At 45.9% G+C, this 26,358-nt stretch overlaps 1 protein-coding gene across 1 annotated transcript in view; it reads right to left on the bottom strand.

The window, feature by feature from the left end:
- Positions 1 to 26,358, bottom strand: part of UBR1 (ubiquitin protein ligase E3 component n-recognin 1) — a 718,041-nt gene that overhangs the window by 200,939 nt on the left and 490,744 nt on the right. The window contains exons 32-35 of the mRNA XM_030215524.1: positions 26,000 to 26,093; positions 25,534 to 25,686; positions 24,631 to 24,728; positions 24,045 to 24,138 (exon numbers count right to left, since the gene is read on the bottom strand). Of these exons, the coding sequence (XP_030071384.1) occupies positions 24,045 to 24,138; positions 24,631 to 24,728; positions 25,534 to 25,686; positions 26,000 to 26,093 (439 nt within the window). The remainder of the gene's footprint in view (positions 1 to 24,044; positions 24,139 to 24,630; positions 24,729 to 25,533; positions 25,687 to 25,999; positions 26,094 to 26,358) is intronic.

Below are 26,358 nucleotides of genomic sequence, written 5' to 3' on the forward strand. Positions count from 1 at the left end.
CAGATGACCACGTCGCAGCTTTGCAAATCTCTTCAATAGTGGCTGACTTCAAGTGGGCTGCCGACGCTGCCATGGCTCTAACATTATGAGCCGTGACATGACCCTCAAGAGCCAGCCCAGCCTGGGCGTAAGTGAAGGAAATGCAATCTGCTAGCCAATTGGATATGGTGCGTTTCCCCACAGCCACTCCCCTCCTGTTGGGATCAAAAGAAACAAACAATTGGGCGGACTGTCTGTTGGGCTGTGTCCGCTCCAGGTAGAAGGCCAATGCTCTCTTGCAGTCCAATGTGTGCAGCTGACGTTCAGCAGGGCAGGAATGAGGACGGGGAAAGAATGTTGGCAAGACAATTGACTGGTTCAGATGGAACTCCGACACAACCTTTGGCAAGAACTTAGGGTGAGTGCGGAGGACTACTCTGTTATGATGAAATTTGGTGTAAGGGGCCTGGGCTACCAGGGCCTGAAGCTCACTGACTCTACGAGCTGAAGTAACTGCCACCAAGAAAATGACCTTCCAGGTCAAGTACTTCAGATGGCAGGAGTTCAGTGGCTCAAAAGGAGGTTTCATCAGCTGGGTGAGAACGACATTGAGATCCCATGACACTGTAGGAGGCTTGACAGGGGGCTTTGACAAAAGCAAACCTCTCATGAAGCGAACAACTAAAGGCTGTCCTGAGATCGGCTTACCTTCCACACGGTAATGGTATGCACTGATTGCACTAAGGTGAACCCTTACAGAGTTGGTCTTGAGACCAGACTCAGACAAGTGCAGAAGGTATTCAAGCAGGGTCTGTGTAGGACAAGAGCGAGGATCTAGGGCCTTGCTGTCACACCAGACGGCAAACCTCCTCCATAGAAAGAAGTAACTCCTCTTAGTGGAATCTTTCCTGGAAGCAAGCAAGATGCGGGAGACACCCTCTGACAGACCCAAAGAGGCAAAGTCTACGCTCTCAACATCCAGGCCGTGAGAGCCAGAGACCGGAGGTTGGGATGCAGAAGCGCCCCTTCGTCCTGTGTGATGAGGGTCGGAAAACACTCCAATCTCCACGGTTCTTCGGAGGACAACTCCAGAAGAAGAGGGAACCAGATCTGACGCGGCCAAAAAGGAGCAATCAGAATCATGGTGCCTCGGTCTTGCTTGAGTTTCAACAAAGTCTTCCCCACCAGAGGTATGGGAGGATAAGCATACAGCAGACCTTCCCCCCAGTCCAGGAGGAAGGCATCCGACGCCAGTCTGCCGTGGGCCTGAAGCCTGGAACAGAACTGAGGGACTTTGTGGTTGGCTCGAGATGCGAAGAGATCTACCAAGGGGGTGCCCCACACCTGGAAGATCTGGCGCACTACACGGGAATTGAGCGACCACTCGTGAGGTTGCATAATCCTGCTCAACCTGTCGGCCAGACTGTTGTTTACGCCTGCCAGATATGTGGCTTGGAGCACCATGCCGTGACGGCGAGCCCAGAGCCACATGCTGACGGCTTCCTGACACAGGGGGCGAGATCCGGTGCCCCCCTGCTTGTTGATGTAATACATGGCAACCTGGTTGTCTGTCTGAATTTGGATAATTTGGTGGGACAGCCGATCTCTGAAAGCCTTCAGAGCGTTCCAGACCGCTCGTAACTCCAGGAGATTGATCTGCAGATCGCGTTCCTGGAGGGACCAGCTTCCCTGGGTGTGAAGCCCATCGACATGAGCTCCCCACCCCAGGAGAGACGCATCCGTAGTCAGCACTTTTTGTGGCTGAGGAATTTGGAAAGGACGTCCCAGAGTCAAATTGGACCAAATCGTCCACCAATAAAGGGATTTGAGAAAACTCGTGGACAGGTGGATCACGTCTTCTAGATCCCCAGCAGCCTGAAACCACTGGGAAGCTAGGGTCCATTGAGCAGATCTCATGTGAAGGCGGGCCATGGGAGTCACATGAACTGTGGAGGCCATGTGGCCCAGCAATCTCAACATCTGCCGAGCTGTGATCTGCTGGGACGCTCGCACCCGCGAGACGAGGGACAACAAGTTGTTGGCTCTCGCCTCTGGGAGATAGGCACGAGCCATCCGAGAATCCAGCAGAGCTCCTATAAATTCGAGTTTCTGCACTGGGAGAAGATGGGAATTTGGATAATTTGTCACAAATCCCAGTAGCTCCAGGAGTCGAATAGTCATCTGCATGGACTGTAGAGCTCCTGCCTCGGATGTGTACTTCACCAGCCAATTGTCGAGATATGGGAACACGTGTACCCCCAGCCTGCGAAGTGCCGCCACTACTACAGCCAAGCACTTCGTGAACACTCTGGGCGCAGAGGCGAGCCCAAAGGGTAGCACACAGTACTGGAAGTGACGTGTGCCCAGCTGAAATCGCAGATACTGTCTGTGAGCTGGCAGTATCGGGATGTGTGTGTAGGCGTCCTTCAAGTCCAGAGAGCATAGCCAATCGTTTTCCTGAATCATGGGGAGAAGGGTGCCCAGGGAAAGCATCCTGAACTTTTCTTTCACCAGATATTTGTTCAGGGCCCTTAGGTCTAGGATGGGACGCATCCCCCCTGTTTTCTTTTCCACAAGGAAGTACCTGGAATAGAATCCCAGCCCTTCCTGCCCGGATGGCACAGGCTCGACCGCATTGGCGCTGAGAAGGGCGGAGAGTTCCTCTGCAAGTACCTGCTTGTGTTGGAAGCTGTAAGACTGAGCTCCCGGTGGGCAATTTGGAGGTTTTGAGGCCAAATTGAGGGTGTATCCTTGCCGGACTATTTGGAGAACCCACTGATCGGAGGTTATGAGAGGCCACCTTTGGTGAAAAACTTTCAACCTCCTTCCAACCGGCAGGTCGCCCGGCACTGACACTTGGATGTCGGCTATGCTCTGCTGGAGCCAGTCAAAAGCTCGTCCCTTGCTTCTGCTGGGGAGCCGAGGGGCCTTGCTGAGGCGCATGCTGCTGATGAGAGCGAGCGCGCTGGGGCTTAGCCTGGGCCGCAGGCTGTCGAGAAGGAGGATTGTACCTACGCTTACCAGAAGAGTAGGGAACAGTCTTCCTTCCCCCCAAAAATCGTCTACCTGTAGAGGTAGAAGCTGAAGGCTGCCGGCGGGAGAACTTGTCGAAAGCGGTATCCCGCTGGTGGAGCTGCTCTACCACCTGTTCGACTTTCTCTCCAAAAATATTATCCGCACGGCAAGGCGAGTCCGCAATCCGCTGCTGGATCCTATTCTTCAGGTCGGAGGCATGCAGCCATGAGAGTCTGCGCATCACCACACCTTGAGCAGCGGCCCTGGACGCAACATCAAAAGTGTCATACACCCCTCTGGCCAGGAATTGTCTGCACGCCTTCAGCTGCCTGACCACCTCCTGAAATGGCTTGGCTTGCTCAGGGGGGAGCTTGTCCACCAAGCCTGCCAACTGCCGCTCATTGTTCCGCATGTGTATGCTCGTGTAGAGTTTGTAAGGCTGGATTTTGGCCACGAGCATAGAAGAATGGTAGGCCTTCCTCCCAAAGGAGTCTAAGGTTCTAGAGTCCTTGCCCGGGGGCGCCGAAGCATGCTCCCTAGAACTCTTAGCCTTCTTCAGGGCCAAATCCACAACTCCAGAGTCGTGAGGCAACTGAGTGCGCATCAGCTCTGGGTCCCCATGGATCCAGTACTGGGACTCGATCTTCTTGGGAATGTGGGGATTACTTAATGGCTTGGTCCAGTTCGCCAGCAATGTCTTTTTTAGGACATGATGCATAGGTACTGTGGACGCTTCCTTAGGTGGAGAAGGATAGTCCAGGAGCTCAAACATTTCAGCCCTGGGCTCGTCCTCCACAACCACCGGGAAGGGGATGGCCGTAGACATCTCCCGGACAAAGGCCGCAAAAGACAGACTCTCGGGAGGAGAAAGCTGCCTTTCAGGGGAGGGAGTGGGATCCGAAGGAAGGCCATCAGACTCCTCGTCAGAGAAATATCTGATGTCCTCTTCCTCCTCCCACGAGGCCTCACCATCGGTATCAGACACAAGTTCACGGACCTGTGTCTGAAGCCGTGCCCGGCTCGACTCCGTGGAACCACGGCCACGGTGTGGGCGTCGAGAGGTAGACTCCCTCGCCCGCGCCGGCGAAGCTCCCTCCACCGACGTCGTCGGGGAGCCTTCCTGGGAGGCGACCGCAGTCGGTACCGCAAGCGGCACCGATGTCGGAGACCTCACCCCGGGCAAGGGACCAGCCGGCGCCTCACTCGACGGTAACGGAGGCGCAAGCACCCCCGGTACCGGAGGGGAAGGGCGCAACAGCTCTCCCAGGATCTCTGGGAGAACGGCCCGGAGACCAGAGTGCAGAGTGGCTGTGGAGAAAGACATGGAAGCCGATGCAGGTGTCAATGTCAGTCTGTTCTGGGCTTGGAGGCTGTTCCGGGCTGTCCAAAGTGGAGCGCATCGACACCTCCTGAACAGAGGGTGAGTGGTCCTCTCGGTGCCGATGCCTACTGGGTGCCGACTCCCTCGGCGACCCGGAGCTCTCGGTACCGATATGGGATGGAGACCGGTGTCGATGCTTCTTTGACTTTTTCAAACGAAGCATGTCACCGGAGCTTCCCGGTACCGACGAGGAGGACGTAGAATCCAGCCGTTGCTTCCTCGGGGCCGAGGCCGAAGAAGGTCAGTCTCGGGGGGGCTGTACCGCAGGAGCCCTCAGGGTAGGGGGAGACCCACCCGAAGGCTCACCGCCACCAGCAGGGGAATGGACAGCCCTCACCTGCACTCCAGTCGAAGCACCACCGTCCGACGACATCTGCAGAAGTGGAGGTCCCGGTACCACCGACGCCGACGCAGCCTTCCGATGTCTCGGCCCCGATGCAGAGGGTCGATGCCTCGATGCAGTCGCGGCCGAGGACGGAGGTCTTGACGCTGTCGACGTCGACGCACTCGATACTCCCGGTGCCGATGCCGACGATGAGCCCGAGAACAAAACGTTCCACTGGGCCAATCTCGCTACCTGAGTCCTTTTCTGTAAAAGGGCGCAGAGACTACAGGCCTGTGAGCGGTGCCCAGCCCCCAGACACTGAAGACACGACGCGTGTATGTCAGTGAGCGAGATTACCCGGGCGCACTGGGTGCACTTCTTGAAGCCGCTGGGAGACTTCGATGACATGGGCGGAAAAATCACACCGGCGAAATCAAAACTCGTAATTGCGGTAAGGCACCAAAAAGAGGGGGAGAAAAAATTTGACCCGAGGCCTCAAAAGGGCCTACCCTGAAAAAGAAAAGAAACTTAACGGGGCAAAAACTGGAAATACAGGAAGGGGGAAAAGACCGAAAAGGCCTTCTTCCGAAATCCTTTTTCCCTTTTTTTTTTAATATGCGAAAAGTCCAAAAAAGACGCGCGAGGTCAACTTAAGGGGCGCGAACGGCGTAACACGACCGTACCGAGCGCGGACAAAAGAAGACTGACGAACACGAGCCGATTCGGGCGGGAAGACGGCCGCGCATACGCGGTGCGCATCGGCGCAAGAGGACTAGCAAAGGCCTTTGCTAGGAAAGTGTTCTGATTGGAGGGGCTGCCGTGGACGTCACCCATCAGTGAGAACAAGCAGCCTGCTTGTCCTCGGAGAATGCCTTTATATTGCTCCATGGTGAGACCGCAGCTCGAATACTGTGTGCAATTCTGGTCATCGTATCTCAAAAAAAATATAGTGGAATTAGAAATGGTACAGAGAAGGGTGATGAAAATGATAAAAAGGGATGGGACGACTTCTTATGAGGAAAGCTTAAAGAGGCTAGGGCTCTGAAGCTTGGAGAAAAGACAGCAGAGGGGACATATGATAGGGGTCTATGGTAGACGTGAATTGCTTGTTTACTCTTTTCAAAAATACTAGGACTAGGGGGCATGCAATAAAGCTACAAAGCAGTAAATTTAAAACAAATTGGAGAAAATATTTCTTCTCTCAATGTGTAATTAAACTCTGGAATTCATTGCTAGAGAATGTGGTAAAAGCAGCTAGCTTAGTGGGGTTTAAAAAAAAAGGTTTGGATAGCTTATTAAAAGAAAAGACTATAAGCCAATAAGATGGACTTGGGGAAAAAACACTGCTTATTTCTAGGATAAGCAGCATAAAATGTATTGTACTGTTTTGGGATCTTGCCAGCTACTTATAACCTGGATTGGCCACTGTTGGATGCTGGGCTTGATGGACCTTTAGTCTGTCCCAGTATGGCAACATTTATGTACTTACATAAACTCAGGGTAGCTTGTTTAAAGGCTGGGCACAGATTTTCTAGACAAAGCAGCAAAGTTATATATTTTTTAAAATCTCTATTGACTCGTCATTAGAAGTCAACAAGCAGCTTATACACAGTGATTTCTTCTGTACACCAGCACACAGAATTCCACAGAGAATATTTTTATGGTTTAATCCCATTCACACACTGAACTAAACAAAAAACAAAACAAAACAAAATCCTCCCCCCCCCCCCCCCCCAAAGTCCTCCTATATAAGCTTGAGTATTTTCCATTGATTTTGCTGGGGTGATCCCACACGTCACCTCTTTTATCAGCACATACAAGATCAATTAATGGGTACTATGAGAAAGGCCAGCTGGAGGAAAAGTCCAAACCCCTTCTGGACAGAAAGAACTCTTGAAAAATTGTCAAAAAGAACAAACCCTGGTGAGCACTGGTGCTTCCTTCCTGCCATCACTTCCATAACAACACTCAGAAAAAGGGAAAGAAAAACAATAATAGACAACGCACACTCTCTCCTACATCAAATTCAAAAAATAGAAATAAGGAAAAGTGTATTATGTGGCAAATACACTTTTTTAACCACTTTCATTACAGTCAACACATCACTCCAAAATGTTTTAATATTGTGTAAAGTCTAAAAAACAAAAGAAAAACATGCTCTAAAGAGGCAGCCTCTTTGTTACACTTAGGACACACTGCATCTTGTGGAATCCCAGCACAAAAAGTACACTGCAGACCCACACAGACACTTAAGAGGAGCTTATCTTGTGTACCTGCAACAAAAGCACACTGAGACAATCTCGATCTTACGTAAATTATCACAAACTTGGTTCAGGGTAATTTCCTGCTCCAGATTGCAACACCATATATTGTTATGGAAGCATTCCAACCCCTCCTGTATCTATAAAAACAACCTGTAAAATTCTCAAGAGTCCTCCAAATGAAGGCATTCCTCCAACATCTTCATTACCATGGTACACCTATTTCCCAATTGTAAACTCTGAATAGAATACCTGAAAAATATTCTCTGTTATGCTCTTGAAAAGTCTCAGACAACAGATTTAAGACTGATGAAGGCTAAAATAAGTTATTTTCTACATTTCTGGTAATAGTCATAAAAAGACGCACGCAGCACTGAATACCTGACACAAAGAGACAGTCCCTGCTCAAAAGAGCTTACAATCTAAATAATACAGAAAGACAAGACAGTTAAGGATCAATTATATCATTGCCATGTTTCTCACTTGTCTAACCAAGATATAATGCTTGACTTAAGCTGAAATGGACTACCAACTGATGCTCCAACTTAACTGGGGAATAACAGGAAGTTCCTCTTAACTAGTTGCTTAAATGCTGCAGCCTTAAAGTGATATTGTAGAACTTATCAGATAGCCACAAGCCCCCTTATTTCTAAGAGACATCAAGAGCTGCAAAAGAATGCTTGCTATTTTTTTTCACCTGGCCAAAGAAATTTACCTAACACTTGATGCAGTACTTCTTTGTGTCACAGACAGATTGGGAGCCAGGGGCATAGCCATACCTCGGCGGGGGGGGGGGGGGGGGGGGGGCACATTTTAGCCTGCTTCCCTCCCCCAGATGCCACCCTCCCCCACTGCTTCTGACCCCCACCCCCTCGCCACAAGGTACCTTTGCTAGTGGGGGTCCCCAACCTCCGCCAGCTGAAGCGTATATCTGTCCCGTGCTGGTCTCGCACTTGCTTCCTCTCCTGTTTTCAGTGCGCCATGCACTGCATGCTTGTTTCATTAAAACGAGAGCATGCACGGTGCGACTGGAAACAGGAGAGGAGGAAAGTGCCAGACCACGTGCGGGACAGGTAAATGCTTCAGCTGGCGGAGGTTGAGGTCACCCACCAGCCAACCCAGGGGGGGTCCAGGCCCCCGTGATCCCCCATAACTACGCTACAATTAGATTATAGTAGTTGTATTTATGCAGGTTGTTTAAAAATGCTCTTTAAAAAATTACAAACAATTCAGAACACAGCGGTCAGACTCATTCTCAGATCAAAAATCTGATCAGGTAACTCTGTACTTTATACGCTTGCACTGGCTTCCAGTAGAAGGCAGGGTAAAATTTTAATTATGTACGATGGCATTTAAAAATATATATATGAGGTGGTTCTGCCTTATATGATAGATCTCATACAATTTTCTCAAGGGGATACTATCATTTTTGGAATCAGATGAAAATACATTTTCTAGCTGTGAATAAAATCTAATCCTTTGGATCTGTTAACTTTCTCTTTTTCATATCAGGTTGTAATGTGCTGGAACTTCCCTCCCCTCTTTCTATTAGCTGGATAAATGATTATAAACCATTTAGGAGATCAGTAAAAACTGTTCTATTTCTGGAAACACCTACTAAACTATAGTTTTTTATTTCATGAATTGTTGGTTTCTAATGAGACTTATTTACTTTTTTCTTATTGATTTTACTTATTTTTATTGTAAATGTCCTGGATTGTTCCAGCTTCTTTTCAATTTGTTATCCACATAGAACTGAATAAGTCATCTGCAGGTTACAAGAACTGAGATGTAATGTAATATATAAATTAACAAGATTTATTAAATGAGTCAGAATAAATCTTGTTAATTTATATATTACATTACATCTCAGTTCTTGTAACCTGCAGATGACTTATTCAGTTCTATGTGGATAACAAATTGAAAAGAAGCTGGAACAATCCAGGACATTTACAATAAAAATAAGTAAAATCAATAAGAAAAAAGTAAATAAGTCTCATTAGAAACCAACAATTCATGAAATAAAAAACTATAGTTTAGTAGGTGTTTCCAGAAATAGAACAGTTTTTACTGATCTCCTAAATGGTTTATAATCATTTATCCAGCTAATAGAAAGAGGGGAGGGAGTTCCAGCACATTACAACCTGATATGAAAAAGAGAAAGTTAACAGATCCAAAGGATTAGATTTTATTCACAGCTAGAAAATGTATTTTCATCTGATTCCAAAAATGATAGTATCCCCTTGAGAAAATTGTATGAGATCTATCATAAATAAGATCCACCACAGAACTAGGCAGGGGTGATCTCTCTCTCTCTCTCTCCTTTATTTTTTGTACTCTTGCTAGATCCATTGCCTTGGAAAATTGATTCTAATCCAGATATTAAGGGTATCTCTACTGATTCACAGGACAGACTCCTATGATCTGTGTCCCAGAAACACCAAAGAAAGACCATAATCAAGTATATAATATCACGTTCATTGTTGATTTAGTCATGAATTGATAATGAGTGCGATTATTGGGCAGACTGGATGGACCAGTCAGGTCTTTATCTACCGTCACTTAATATGTTATGTTACTTTTAAGTAGGCTGCATTGGCGGGTGGGCCTTCTAATCCGTATCAGTGAGAAATCTCATGAAGAGTTTCAGGGGGTTTGGGAATTTTTCAGGCTTAAAGTTAAATTTTGTTAAATTGGAGACTATGGTGATGGATGACAGTGTTCAAGAAGGTTGGAGAGGCCCCTTTCCAATTAAATGAGCAGAAGTAACATTTTGCTATTTGGGAACCCATCTCCCTTCGGACACTTCACATTTATATTCTATTAGTATATAGGAGTTACTTGAGGTGACGAAAATTAATGGTTATCCTCCACTGTTGTTGAGTAGTAGGATTTTGAATGATAGTTTTAAAAATGGCTCAACGTCTTACCACTGTTGCCCCTGAACTCTTGAGAAAAAAGATCTGCTTCTTTAAAGATGGAACTGATTAGATTTTGGTGGTGTGAGGGAGGGGAGGGCAGGAACGAATCTAAGTTAAAGTTGGAAGTTTGTATCATAACTAGCAACAGGAGGGCCTGGGTTTGGTGGTTCTAAAAAAATATATAACCTGGTGACTCTGCTATACCACCACTTACGTAATTTGCTCCTGGAGAGTCAGGATTGCACACCTTTATTGTTGGAACAAGCATATTTTCCCCTTGTTACCTTAATTATATGCTCTGTGCGCAGGCTGGGGCTATATACCACTAGAGTTCAGACATAGTGTCCTGTTAAATTCAATGATAGCCATTTGGTGGGAAATGGCCTGACTTTGGGAGCAAAATCCCGATTAGTATTTTTCTGACAATTAGAGGCAATGGAGCTTTTCACCAGGACAGTACAATATAGCTTTTTGAAGGTGGGAGACAAGGGGAATCTACTTGTTAAGATCATCTTACACATCCAGATGAGAAGCTTAAAAATTTGGTAGAGATCATGGAAATAATGGGCACTATGCCGTGCTGGAGACCTATTTTGCATTTTATCAGACTCAGTATTTGCTCTCTTTAGTTTCCATCTCAGAGAGTAATTCCAGATTTGGGAATAAATTTTTGGACTTTTTGGGCGTTGATAAGGAAGAGTGTCTTTCTGTCTCTCAATTTCAGAAAGCGTTAAAGAAAGTTAAACACTCAAAAAGATTTTGGGGTTCTGTTGAATAAATAGAATGCAGATCTCGGCAGTTCATATAATCAACCTACCTCGCTAAGACTGCTTCAGGGCATACCCAAGTCTGTCCATGGTGCAGTTTTAAGGGAATGCAAGCTTAGAATAACCAGAGCCTACTTTGCAGAGCACCAAGCTCATTTCTCTGGATGTATGCCCACCTCAGCGTGTCTAAAGTGCGGGACTGCTTTACGCTTTGTGGAGTTGTGTCAAAATGCAACAAAACTGGAGAACTATAATTCAATATGTAACAAAGGTACTGGGTCAATGTGTAAAAATGTCTCCAATGGGTTTGATGCTGGGGCAATCTGACAAAGTTGGGGTTTCTGGTGCTACATAAGTACATAAGTATTGTCCCAGTGGGACAGACCAAAGGTCCATCAAGCCCAGCATCCTGTTTCCAACAGTGGCCAGTCCAGGTCACAAATACCTGGCAGGATCCCAGAAAAGCTCAATACATTTTATGATGCTTATCCCAGAAATAAGCAGTGGATTTTCCCAATTTAATAATGGTCTATGGACTTTTCCATTAGGAAGCCGCCCAGACCCTTTTAAAACCCTGCTAAGCTAACCGCTTTTACCACATTCTCTGGCAATGAATTCCAGAGTTTAATTACATGTTGAGTGAAAAACAATTTTCTCCGATTTGTATTAAATTTACTACTTTGTATCTTCATCGCATGCCCCCTAGTCCTAGTATTTTTGGAAAGAGTAAAAAAACTATTCACGTCTACCTGTTCCACTCCACTCATTATTTTATAGACCTCTATCATATCTCCCCTCAGCCGTCTCTTCTCCAAGCTGAACAGCCCTAGACACTTCAGACTTTCCTCATAGGGAAGTTGTCCCATCCCCTTTATCATTTTTGTTGCCCTTCTCAGTACCTTTTCTAATTCCAGTATATCTTTTTTGAGATGCGGCGACCAGAATTGAACACAATAGTCGAGGTGCGGTCGCACCATGGACCGATACAAAGGCATTATAACGTCCTCACTTTTCTTTTCCAATCCTTTCCTAATAATACTTAACATTCTATTTGCTTTCTTAGCAGCCACAGCACACTGAGCAGAGCATTTCAACGTATCCTCAACAACGACGCTGAAATCCCTTTCTTGGTCCGTGACTCCTAATGTGGAACCTTGCATTATGTAGCTATAGTTCGGGTTCCTCTTTCCCAAACACATCACTTCGTACTTGCTCACATTAAACGTCATATGCCATTTATCGCCCAGTCCCTCAGTCTCGTAAAGTCCTCTTGTAATTTTTCATAATCCTCTCGAGATTTAACTTTGTGTCGTCAGCAAATTTAATTACCTCACTAGTTACTCTCAACTCTAAATCATTTATAAATATGCTAAAAAGCAGTGGTCCCAGCACAGACCCCTGAGGAACCCCATTATCTACCCTTCTCCATGTTTTCTATCATTTAACCAGTTTTTAATCCACAATAGGATACTACCTCCTATCCCATGATTCTCCAATTTCCTCTGGAGTCTTTCATGAGGTACTTTGACAAACGCCATTTGAACATCCAGATACACAATTTCAACCGGCTCGCCTTTATCCACATGTTTGTTCACCCCTTCAAAGAAATGTAGTAGATTGGTGAGGCAAGATTTCCTTTCCCTAAATCTATGTTGGCTTTGTCTCATTAATCCATGCTTTTAAATATGCTCTGTAATTTTGTTTTTTATAATAGTCTCTAGTATTTTGCCCGGCACCGATGTCAGGCTCACTGGTCTATAATTTCCCGGATCCCCCTTGGAACCTTTTTTAAACACCAGAGTTACATGGGCTACCCTCCAATCTTCTGGTACCACGCTCGATTTTAAACATAATTTACATATTACTAACAATAGTTCCGCCAGTTCATTTTTCAATTCTATCAGTACTCTGGGATGAATACAATCTGGTCCAGGAGATTTGTTACTCTTCAATTTGTTAAATTGCCTCATTACATCCTCTAGGTTTATAGAGATTTCATTCAGTTTCTTTGACTTGTCAGCCTCGAAAACCATTTCTGGCACCAGTATCACTCGCAAATCTTCCTCGGTGAAGACTGAAGCAAAGAATTCATTTAATCTCTCTGCTATGGCTTTGTCTTCCTTGATCAACCCTTTTACCCCTCGGTCATCTAGCAGTCCAACTGATTATTTTGCTGGCTTCTTGCTTTTAATATACTTTAAAAAAATTCTTACTATGTGTTTTTGCCTCCAACGCAGTCTTTTTTTCAAAGTCCCTCTTTGCCTTCCTTATCAGCGCTTTGCATTTGACTTGCCATTCCTTATGCTGTTTCATATTATTTTCAGTCAGTTCCTTCTTCCATTTTCTGAAGGATTTTCTTTTAGCTCTAATAGCTTCCTTCACCTCATTTTTTAACCATGATGGCTATCGTTTGGTCTTCCTCCCTGGTATTTTTGAATAGCATCCACACCTGATGTAAATTTTTGACCCTCGCAGCCGCTCCTCTAACCTTTTTTTTCACCGTTCTTCTCATTTTATCATAGTCTCCTTTTTGAAAGTTAAACGCTAACATATGGGATATCCTGTGTATACTTACTCCAAAGCTAATATAAAATCTGATCATATTATGATCACTATTATCAAGTGGCCCCATCACCGTTACCTCCTGCACCAGATCATGTGATCCACTAAGGACTAGGTCTAGAATTTTTCCTTCTCTTTTCGGCTCCTGTACCAGCTGCTCCATAAAGCAACCCTTGATTTCGTCAAGGAATTTTACCTCCCTAGCATGCCCTGATGTTACATTTACCCAGTCAATATTGGGGTAATTGAAATCACCCATTATTATGGTGTTGCCCAGTTTGTTAGCCTCCCCAATTTCTGATAACATTTCTACATCCGTCTGTTCATCCTGGCCAGGTGGACGGTAGTACACTCCTATCACTATCCTTTTCCCCTTTACACGTGGAATTTCAATCCACACGGATTCCAAGATGTGTTTTGTTTCCTACAGAATTTTCAATCTATTTGAATCAAGGCCCTCCTTAACATATAATGCTACCCCCTCCACCCTATCACTACGATATAATTTGTACCCCAGTATGACAGTGTCCCACTGGTTATCCTCCTTCCACCAGGTCTCAGAGATTCCTATGATATCTAATTTTTCATTTAGTGTAATATATGCTAACTCTTCCATCTTATTTCTTAGGCTTCTGGCATTTGCATATGGTAAAATTATGTATAATCATACCTGATAATTTTCTTTCCATTAATCATAGCTGATCAATCCATAGACTGGTGGGTTGTGTCCATCTACCAGCAGGTGGAGATAGAGAGCAAACTTTTGCCTCCCTATATGTGGTCATGTGCTGCCGGAAACTCCTCAGTATGTCGATATCAAAGCTCCATCCGCAGGACTCAGCACTTAGAGAATTACACCCACGAAGGGACACTCTGCCCAGCTCACCACCGCCGAAACGGGGGAGGGGAATTAACCCAGCTCATCCCCACACAAGTGGGGGAGGGGAATCCGTCCAGCTCATCCCCGCGGAGCGGGGGAGGGACACCACACCCGCCGATGCGGGGGGATCTGGCTTATCCTGCAACCGCAACCGCGGGAGGAGCTGACTGACCCTAACACCGCCGAAGCGGGAGGGGTACAAAGCTGCCCTACAGCCGCACGAAGCGGGAGGGAGTGCCGGCAGAATTTATGTCTCAATCCAGCCCCGTAAAACGGAGGGGAGAGGAATGCAGCAGCTCACTGTAACACAAACTCGTCTCAACTCTTGAAGAATCCAAGTGAAAGAACTTGAACACGAAGTCTTTCTGAAATAACTGAAGACTAAACTTGAACCTGAAATGCAACCAGAATAAAAACAGAACAGATATCTGGGAGGGGCTATGGATTGATCAGCTATGATTAATGGAAAGAAAATTATCAGGTATGATTATACATAATTTTACCTTCCATATCATCAAGCTGATCAATCCATAGACTGGTGGGATGTACCGAAGCAGTACTCACCCAGGGCGGGACATTGAAATCCCTGACCTCAACACTGAAGCTCCAAACCGGGCCTCCGCCCGTGCAGCCACAGTCAAACGGTAATGCTTGGAGAATGTATGAGCCGAAGCCCAAGTTGCCGCCTTGCATATCTCTTCCAAGGAGACGGATCCGGCCTCTGCCATCGAGGCCGCCTGAGCTCTCGTGGAGTGAGCCTTCAGCTGGATAGGCGGCACCTTCCCCGCGGCCACATAAGCCGCTGCAATGGCTTCCTTGACCCATCTTGCCACTGTAGGCTTAGCAGCCTGCAGACCCTTACGAGGACCTGCAAACAGGACAAACAGATGATCCGATTTCCGGAAATCATTGGTCACTTCCAAGTATCTGAAGATGACTCGTCTCACATCCAGATATTTAAGAGCAGAGTACTCCTCTGGGTAGTCCTCCCTACGAAAGGAAGGGAGACAGAGCTGCTGATTCACATGGAAGCGAGAAAAAATCTTGGGCAGGAAGGAAGGCACTGTGCGAATAGTCACTCCTGCCTCAGTGAACTGCAGAAAAGGCTCTCGACATGAGAGCGCCTGGAGCTCGGAAACTCTTCTGGCTGAAGTGATAGCCACCAAAAAGACTGCTTTCAACGTCAGGTCTTTCAGAGATGCCCTCGACAAGGGTTCAAAAGGCGGCTTCTGCAATGCTCTTAGCACCAGGTTGAGATTCCACGCAGGCACCACTGAGTGCAGAGGAGGGCGCAGGTGATTAACTCCCTTGAGAAAGCGCACCACATCTGGCTGCGAAGCCAGGGAAGCACCCTTCAGGCGGCCCCTGAAGCAAGCCAGAGGCCGCTACCTGGACTTTAAGGGAACTGAGCGACAGGCCTTTCTCCAGACCTTCTTGCAGGAACGCCAACACTGAAGAAATTGGAGCAGTGAAGGGAGAAAGTGAGCCTGCTTCACACCATGCTGCAAAGATACGCCAAACCCTGGCGTAAGCAGTAGAAGTAGAGCGCTTCCTCGCTCTCAGCATAGTGGCGATGACCTTGTCTGAGAAGCCCTTCTTCCTCAGACGCTGCCGCTCAATAGCCAGGCCGTAAGACCAAAGGGAGAGGGATCCTCCATCACCACGGGACCCTGATGTAACAGGCCCTGCTCCACTGACAGCCGCAGAGGATCGTCGACTGAGAGCCTGATCAAGTCCGCATACCAGGGACGTCTGGGCCAATCCGGACCCACCAGGATTACCCTGCCGGGATGCTTTGCCACCCGGTCTAGCACCCTGCCCAACATGGGCCAGGGCGGGAACACATAGAGGAGCTCTTGTGTCGGCCACTGTTGGAGAAGAGCATCTACTCCCAGGGATCGAGGGTCCCGTCCTCTGCTGAAAAAGCGCGGCACTTGGCAATTGGCCGATGACGCCATCAGATCTAGGCTCGGCTGGCCCCAGCGCTTCGTGATGTCCAAGAACGCCTGAGCAGATAGTTGCCACTCTCCGGGCTCCAAGGTATGGCGACTGAGAAAGTCCGCCTTGACATTCATGACTCCGGCAATGTGGGCCGCTGAAAGCTGCTCCAGGTTCGCTTCCGCCCACTGGCAAAGACTCATAGCCTCCTTGGCTAGAGGGGCGCTCTTGGTACCTCCCTGGCGGTTGATATAGGCCACAGCCGTGGCATTGTCCGACAGGACCCGTACAGGCTACAACACCAGTACCGGGATGAACTCCAATAACACCAACCGAATGGCTCTGAGTTCCAGGAGGTTGATAGACCACTTGCCTCTGCAGGAGACTAGAGCCCCTGCGCTGTCCTTCCCAAGCAGTGGGCTCCCCAGCCCATCAAAGAGGCGTCTGTCGTGACGACAATCCACTCCGGGGTCACCAGAGGCAATCCTGCAGACAACTTGTCTGTCTGCGTCCACCAGCTCAGCGCCTTGCGCACTGCTGGGTCCACGGGAAGGCGCACAGCATAATCCTCCGACATCGGAGTCCAGCGCAGCAGCAGAGATAGCTGTAGTGGTCTCATATGAGCCCTGGCCCAGGGCACTACTTCCATCGTGGCCGTCATAGAGCCCAACAGCTGCACGTAGTCCCAAGCCCGAATAGGAGAGGCTACTAGGAACTAGTCCACCTGAGCCTGAAGCTTGACAATCCGATTGTCTGGCAGGAACACTCTGCCCACTTGGGTGTCGAATCGAACTCCCAGATACTCCAGGGACTGAGTCGGGCGCAGCTGGCTCTTCTTCCAGTTGATGATCCATCCCAGGGAGCTCACAAGAGCAACTACCCGGTCCATAGCTTTGCCGCACTCTGCATAAGAGGGGGCTCGGATCAACCAGTCGTCCAGATAAGGATGGACTTGTACTCCTTCCTTTAGCAGGAAGGCCGCTATGACCCCCATTACTTTGGAAAAGGTCCGCGGAGCAGTAGCCAACCCGAAAGGGAGGGCTCTGAACTGGAAGTGTCGTCTCAGGAATGTAAAACGCAGAAAGCGTTGGAGAGGAGGCCAGATGGGAATATGCAGGTACGCTTCCTTGATGTCCAAGGAAGCCAAGAACTCTCCTGCCTTCACTGCCGCTATAACAGAGCGGAGAGTCTCCATGCGAAAGTGCCTCACTTTCCAGGCCCGATTGACCCCTTTGAGGTCGAGGATAGGCCGGACAGAATCTCCTTTCTTTGGAACCACAAAGTAAATGGAGTAACGTCCCTTGCCAATCTGATTTTTTTTGGCACCGGAACGACCGCACCCAGGCGGATCAGGTTGTCCAAGGTCTGCTGCACTGCCACAGCTTGACCGGAGACTTGCAGGGAGAGAGTACAAACCCGTCTCTTAAGGGTTGGCAGAACTCTAGCTTGTAGCCGTCTCTGATGACTTCCAGCACCCACGCGTCTGAAGTTATAGTGGTCCACTCGCCCAGAAACGAGGACAGCCGTCCTCCAATCTGCACTGGGGCGTGGACCAAGGCCCCGTCATTGGGTACGAGACCCTGGGGGAGGACCGGAGGGAGCACCTCCGGGACGGCGGTCTCTGCGAAAGGAATGCTGCTTGGGGGAGAAATTCCTCTTGAAGGAAGAGGGGGCAGAGGAACCCGACTTGCCCGGGCGGTACCGACGGGCTTCCAGCAACCGTCCTCTGGAGGTACCGGGACGAGTACTAGCCCGAGCCCTGACCTCTGGTAATTTCTTGCCCTTAGACGTGCCGAGATCGGTCACGATTTTGTCCAGCTCGACCCCAAAGAGCAGCTTGCCTTTAAAAGGCAATCTAGCCAGGCGGGATTTAGAGGCGTGGTCAGCAGACCAATGTTTCAGCCAAAGCCACCGCCGCGCAGAGACTGTCTGAGCCATGCCTTTAGCTGAGGCTCTCAAGACATCATACAGCAAGTCTGCCAAATAGGCTAAGCCCGATTCCAGGGCCGGCCAATCAGCCCTCAAGGAAAGATCCGAGGGGGAAGCCCGCTGCACCATAGTCAGGCACGCCCTGGCCACATAGGAGCCGCAAACTGAGGCCTGCAAACTTAAAGCAGCTGCCTCAAAGGACGACCTTAAGGCCGCCTCCAATCTTCTGTCTTGGGCGTCCTTTAGGGCCGTGCCACCTTCCACCGGCGCCGTTTTCTTAGTCACCGCAGTGATTAAAGAATCCACGGTAGGCCACAGATAGGCCTCACGTTCACTCACAGCCAAAGGATGGAGGCGGGACATAGCCCTAGCCACTTTAAGGCTCGTTTCCGGGACATCCCATTGAGCCGCAATTAAGGTGTGCATGGCATCATGCACGTGGAAGGATCTAGGCGGGCGCTTCGTCCCCAGCATAATGGCAGAGCCAACAGGGGCTGAGGGAGAGACGTCCTCCGGAGAGGAAATCTTCAAAGTGTCCATGGCCTGTAAAAACAGGTTGGGCAAATCCTCTGGGCTAAAAAGCCGCGCTGCAGAGGGGTCATCCGCTCCATCCGAGCGGGATCTATCTCCTCCAAGGAATCCGCAAAGGACCGTTGGGAGACCTCAGACACGCTGCCCTCATCTACATCGGAGGAGACAAAGTCCTCCAAGGCCTGGAAATCAACCCGAGGGCGTTTACCTCTGGGAACCTCAACCTCTTTATCAGAAGAGGGAGCAGGGGCAGCGTTTTGCATGAGAAAAGCCTGATGCAGCAGCAAAACAAACTCGGGGGAGAAACCCCCCAGACTGTGCACTTCCGCAGCCTGGGCAACAGCCCTAGACGCACTCTCAACCGGCGCTCGCAATAGCGGGGGAGAGACATGCTGCGCATCCAAAATGGCGTCCGGCGCGAAACTCCGCGAAGGAGCCGCGCGGGAAGAACGGCGCTTAACTTTAGCCGCTTGTGCCGTCGCCCAAATTAAGGGCGTTCATGGCATTAATGTCTCCAACCTCAAGGGCGGCCCACGAAGAAGCCGTCCGAGCCGCGTGGCCGGCCAAGATGGCGGAGGCGAGGAGCGGGGGATGGGCGTTTATGGCGGGAAAAAACCGCCACGCCGGAGGAACGACCGGGACATTCATCGGTCACTAAACTGTCACCCATCAAGGGCGAATCAGGTTGTAAAACCCCCGCATCCCCTCTAGAAGCGCTCCAGCGATCCGGGGAGCGACCCTTTGCGCCCTCGCCCTCCGACGCCATATGCCACGAGGAGAAGAATCGGGGAACCCCCTGCCCGCTATAAAAAGGTAAAATTACCTGCTTGCCGCTCCGAGCTGTAACGAACTGGTGTCCCAGTGAGTAGCTGCAATGAACGTTTAAAGAAACGTCGAATTAAACGCCTTTAAAGACGTTTAAAATTTTTTTTTTTTTTTTTTTTTAAACGGAGCCAGCGGGAGGGGGGAGAAAAGGAGGGACCTGGCACCACCAGGTTTGCACTTGCTCAAAAGAGCCCTCAACCCCAGGCCTCAACAAAACCTAAGGATTAGGCTTGGAGGCCTAGCCAGAGCTGCTGCTGTGTGTGACCACCACCTGCTGAGATAGAGAACATACTGAGGAGTTTCCGGCAGCACATGACCACATATAGGGAGGCAAAAGTTTGCTCTCTATCTCCACCTGCTGGTAGATGGACACAACCCACCAGTCTATGGATTGATCAGCTTGATGATATGGAAAGACATTTCAAACTATGTTTGTTGTTCCTATTTACATCATGCTCAGTACTTAACTGTATTAAATTGCAATCTTTTGTCTGATTTTTATTTAAGGACACCTGATCTACTATGGTCTCTTTTACAACCTCACTATCGGGATACCCTATCTTCCCAGTTTTGGTTGTATCTTTCAAAGATACCTTATTCTGAACCATGCGCTTTTGAGTGACTGTCAGCCTCCCCCCAGTTTCTAGTTTAAAAGCTGCTCTATGTCCTTTTTCAAATGCCGATGGCGGCAGCATGGTCCCACCCTGGTTAAGGTGGAGCCTATACTTTCGGAATAGGCTCCCCCCTTCCCCAGAACCTTGCCCAGTTCCTAACAAATCTAAAACCCTCCTCCCTGCACCATCGTCTCATCCACGCATTGAGACTCTGGAGCTCTGCCTGTCTCTTGGACCCTGTGCGTGCAACAGGTAGCACTCCAGAAAATGCTACCCTAGAGGTTCTGGATTTGAGTTTTCTACCTAAGAGCCTAAATTTGGCTTCCAGAACCTCTCTCCCACATGTTCCTATGTCATTGGTACCCACGTGTACCAAGATAGCAGGCTCATCCCCAGCAATGTTTTTCTCCCCAATTTCTTTCTCCACAAGGTAGAAGTCATTGGATTTGAAGTCATTGGATTAAAGGCTCTCTTTTATACTGGATGAATACAGAGGCATTGGCACAATAAGCTGCATGCTCTCCTTATGTTGGAATTACAGGATGCTAAGCTAACCCTAAAAAGAAAGAAAAAAATTCTTCTCTGTTTGGGACCATAGTCTGGATGGGCTCATAGCTTAATGGTCCCAAGTTAGTAATGATCTTTTATAACTCACTCCGTTTATCTTTAGTTTGAAACAAGTGGGGGAGGAAGGGGGGGAATGAGGAAGCAGTTGAGATGAAAAGGAGGTAGAGAGTAATGGAGAATTTTAGTTAAGTTAATAAAAACGGATTGCTTGACATGCTTACTGTTGTTTGCAATATTTGTAAAGTTCTGTATTACGTAATATTCTGTGATCAAACAGCTGTGGTAAAACATTTCAGACTAAAATACATGGATACAATACATAAACACATTTACACCAACCTCTGCGTAATGTCAGAGCATTTGTGTGCTATTGAGAATAATTTTGGGAGGCCATTTTATAAGGGCACATAGGTTCCTTTTATAAAACCTGCATAAAAAGGTCTTTATCTGAAAACTTTTTTATGTGTTCCCTATGAAATTACCTACGAACTTCCTACTTCCCTCATACACACACACAAAATACCATCTCCGTCATCAAGCTCTTTCCCAAAAATACACATGGTGGTAGAGAATGCCATTGGAACGAGGACCCACTATAACCACAGGGACAGGGCGGGGACAAGTGGGGATGGGGACAGAGACAAATTTTGTCCCCGTGTCATTTTCTACTTTGAAGCCTGTTAATGAAATGGACTGTTGTTTATGTTTGAGTGTTGCAGACGATATTTTGATTTTTTGGAAAAACAAGCAAACATGCTAGCCACAACTAGCAAAATTTGCATAGGGGATCCTGTACATGCCTGCCACCAGCACATCTTCTAAGAAGGCATTTTCTATTGCAGGAAGGACTGTGGAAGACAGGAGAGCTAGACTGAATCCTGAGATTGTTGATGACTTATTCATCCACAGATTAAAAATAACAGTGCTTCATAGGGTATATTTCTCTCCCGCTAGGGCATACAGAACAGGTTGTATTTTGTACACCTGGACATTTTACAAGGGTGGATTAGGATTCCATGGGGTAGTAGAAGTCAGCTACTATTGGGGTTAGAAGGGTAGATTTAAATATAAAATCATAAGTATTTGAGGTTTCTGCAGATGAGGACAGAGTCCATGGGGACTGGGTGGGGATAGAACCTGTGGGGATGGGGACAGGGCCTGCAGGGATGGAGTGGGGACGGAGACAGGCCTGCGGGGATGGGGACAGAGACAAACTTTGTCCCCATGTCATTCTCTACATGGCGGTAATAGGACACCTACAAACATTTCCAACAACGCACCTATTTTATAAAAGCAAAGTACCTTTATAAATAGGCACTCTGACTGAGCCCCAGTAGCACTTTTCTGAAGGTGTATACAAATACATCACAACCTCACCCCAATTCTGTCTACTCTCTACCCCTTGGAATGCCTATATGTAATGATCTTGTTATGAATACTTATATGCATATATTCTGCAACATATTTTTATAAGAATCCTTTTCTGTATATAAAACATGCTTTATAAATAGAAAAAGGCTCTTATAAAATTACTGTGAGATAATTTTGTAACAAGTTACCTTAGAGTGAAGGGCAAGTGGGTGCCTATTTAAGCTTATTTTACACAAAACACTGCTACAGGTTGTTATTAGGAGCTAATAGGAGAGAATAAGTTACTCCTTTCCTAAAAGGGTTATAGGCCAAATTTAAGCTTTCAACTAGTACTCATCAGGTTCTCCATTTGAATCTCCCTCTCAGCACCTGAAATTCTCTCAGTGCAGTCTCCTGATTTCACAGCACATGTGGCTTGCTGCAACTCATCACACAATTTTGTGTTTACTTGCTCCTATGCTATGGAATGCGATTCCTCAAAAGCTCAGGGACTAATGCTCATAACTCAAATGCAAAGTGGGAAGGCATTTTTCTACTTTAAAAATTTTTTACTGAACAAATGAAAAAGAATAACAATGAATTACAACAACCACTGACATACTAGTTTAATTTTAGACCCATACCCCCTCCCCATCTATCCTGAAGCCAAACAACACTTAGAATCTGGAGTGCTTAGACACTTACAGCCTTCTAGACTGTAATCAGACAAAATCTTAATCCTATGCTCCCTCCCCAATCCCTATTAGTTCAATGTACTTAATGATGAAAAATACCGACAAACGTCTATCAACACGGATTAATACAATGAATAAAGCATTATAGCTTACAATAAAATTTTAACGGAAAGGGTCATCAGCAATTCCTCCTCACAATTTGACCCCCCATCCCCTTAGCGTGTCTTGCTATTTAATGCTCAAATTACCAGCTGCAGTCAACTGATGGCTACTGTGTTTGGTTTCCCTTTCTGTATTTTGTGTACATTTCAGATTTTTGGATTTTAATCTTGCCCCTCCATGTTGTGTCTGTTTTTTTTGTCATCTGTCTTTTGTATTTTTTTCTATTTTTTTTTTAATTCTGACTTCTGTGTTTCAGTATTGCCTGTATTATATTTGTTCCTTTTACATGTGTCATCAATAAAAATGATTTAAACATAAAAAATTCTGGCTTTTAAAGATAATATAAATTGTCATGTTTTCACACAAGTACAATTTAGTTCAATACTGTTTTCAACAGCAGCAAGAAGTAGGTGTCTAGAGGAGTACAAAAGAAACAGCGCCTGTGTAGTGTGATCCAAATTCTGTTGCAGTTTTCCATTCATAACCACGAGTTTGACTAATGTTATTTTGAACCTAATTATCTTATTTGCCTCCACTAAGTCCCAGTGTAATAATTTTCATAAAAATATTTATTTACATATTTTGATATACTGTCTTTCAAGTCTAACAGACCAATCAAAACAATTTACATTGGTTCAGTTCCACCCTATATGTGGTAAAAATATTTTTTGTGGAGGTAACATAGTAAATGATAGCAGAAAAAGACCTGCATGGTCTATCGAGGGAGGTGTTCCCAGACTGGGTATAAGTCAGTATTGCACACAGTACTCAAAACTGTACTTTTTGAAAGAGGAAATCAAAACGAAATAAATATGGTTTTGTTTTGATTCTTCTGGAAAACCCTGTAAATAAAAGCTACACATGGGGCTTGCCGAAATGCAAGCAATTTTGATTATGTCTGTCTTGAGCTGAGGCAACCAAAAAGGCATACAATATTCAAGATGTGAGAACACCATAAATTAAAATATAAACAATTAAAGCAAAACAAAGATTTGCTAAACATTTAAATTTTAAGGAAAATCTGAAACCAAATTAAATGTTGTATCTGAAATATTTGCCTCACAGATAATTACATGACTGAAAAGTTTTCTTTTTCAGAAAAATATATATCTTTAAAAGATGGACATTAATCTGTGTCAATAACATTTGGGCAAAAAGTAAATTGGTCCCTGTTCAAGCAGGAAACTCAGCAAGCAACAAAAATGCCACTGTAAAACAATGAAAGGTATTTAGAGAAATCTGAAAGAAATTTTTCCTTTAAAGAGAGAGTTGAAAATTTGAATTGTTTCGAATCAAAGCAGCAACATTCTCAATTCCTTTAATCCTCCCTTGGAGCACTTACGAGGGCTGCACACCATAGCTCAGTATGGAATGAAAATCCACAGAAGAATCTCTGGTTTCCTCACTGATTGAAACTGGAGATTGCTGGTTTTCACCTTCAGAGAAACAATATTATTACGGTATAATCTTCTACTAAGACTCAAAATAAATGTATGAAAATGGATTACTGATACAAAATTGAAGTTGTTTGAACATTATTTATGTGCACATACTCCATTCCAAAGTATCTCTCTATCTTCATATCTGTTTACTGGTTTTGCTACTGTTACTTTATTGTAAAATTTTATTTTAGTTTATTATTAACAAGGTCTGACAATGCAATGCATTAATATCCTAAAGATTTTTGTTTTCATTTGTTGTTATTTTTAACTTAGGAAGCCATACAGGTTAAGGCTTAGATTTAGGTATAATGGGAATCTCCTTGATGAGTGACACCAGACTTCAAACAATAACCAAATGCCAGTCATTAAAATCCAAGCTGTTGCTCTTGATAGAGACAAAAACTAAAGCAGTCTCCAAGTGTGATAGGACTCTAGGGCCAATTAGAAGTTTGAATCAGAAAATGAAATGAACAGTAGACTACAAACCTGTCATGTTTTTTACACTACAGCCTGAAATCCTGGCCATCATAATTTCTAACCAGTGAGACAAAGTCAAAAGTTGAGATATGGCGTCTGCATCCTCACTAAGGAAGAAGAACAGGCAGCTTAAAATTAATACAAAAATACAAATGAAGCAGAGGCAGAAACAGCAAAAATGTGAAACTGAGACTGGACTACAAGGAGTTTATTTTAATAAAAAAGAACTTTGCAATTCTCTTGGCTGCAGGTTTGTCTAATCATAACTAAACATAATTTCTTGATAATAAAACTTTGGGACCAGATGAAAAAGGTGACATTCTTATACCACCTCAATGATTTTCTACCCAAACAAATTGACAAAAGCAACATCCTTCACACAAAGGATTCTCCATTTCCTTTTACAAAGAAGTTCTCCTGAATGACCAAGAAACCAGTTTCCTGCATGGTAGTGATCATATAAAATTAGAAAGTTGAATGACTGCTGCCATAAAATCAGAAAGCAGCTCCAGTATAAACAAATGCTTTAAATCACAAAGTAGCATTTCAGGGAAGGAGTGATTTTGGTAGGAGTGATTTTGCTATCTTTTCTCCATCCTCAGAACTAAACAATTACATAGACTGCAATACTCATATATAAGCTAATGTGATAGAAAATTATACAGCTATACATCAATGCCGACACAGTCCATTCAAAGTGAATGGGCTGTGTACGCATTAGCGCACTACAGCCGCTAACATAGCTTAGTAAACAGGGGGTTAGACTGTAAGACTTCGGAGGACAGGGAGACACCTAGAATACCTGAATGTTCTACTAAAAAGGTATGAGCCAGATAGACAGTGTGGTCACTGATGTCTGACAAAAGGGAACTCAGTGACTCATTCCATACTATTAAAAATGAAGACACTTACTTATTTATTTGCTGTGCTTGCAGTGAAATGATAGGAATAACAGTGTTGCACAGAGACTTGCAGAGCGGGCAGAGGTACTCTCCATTCTCCAGGTCAAAAATAAGCTCCACGTGCAGGCGATGGCGAGAAGTTACATTCATGGCTTCAAAATATCTGTAACATTCAAGAGCAGATATAGTGAAATTTATCTATCAACTAATAATTTACCCATCATGTTCATTTCAAAATTACACCAAGAGCTCTATAAATTATGCCACTTTTCCAAAGTAAACTCTGTTGTATCAATGAAAAATTTTAATTTCTCGAATTCTCTAAGTAGCTCTTCCATAACTCCTCCTTCTGTGAGCAATTATATACACAATGCCACAATATCTTTCTGCTTATTTATGACACAACAGGTAACACTGACCAATCTCTCTCAAGAGATTAGATCACAGATAAATGAATAGGAATCATGTCTACTTACTTCTGCCAACAAGCTGCATGCATCACATGACCACAGCTTCCTGTGTGGGTCCCACAGGCCAAGTCAGGATCCATGAAATGAGGATCAAATGTTTCTGAGAAAGGTGTAAAGTTTACAAATATGTATTTGAGATTCATGATGAGTTAACTCTTTAGTGTAAAAGAACAAATTAAGAACATATAAGAAAATAAGAATAGCCGTACTGGGTCAGACCAATGGTCCATCTGGCCCAGTGGCTAATCAAGGTCACAAGTACCTGCCAGAAACCCAAGTAGAAGCAACATTCCATACTACCAATCTTGGGAGCAAGCAGTGGCTTCCCCCATGACCATCTCAATAGCAGACTATGGACATTTCCT

The sequence above is a fragment of the Microcaecilia unicolor genome, chromosome 9 (assembly GCF_901765095.1).
Source record: "Microcaecilia unicolor chromosome 9, aMicUni1.1, whole genome shotgun sequence".
In the NCBI taxonomy this organism is placed as follows: Eukaryota; Metazoa; Chordata; class Amphibia; order Gymnophiona; family Siphonopidae; genus Microcaecilia; species Microcaecilia unicolor.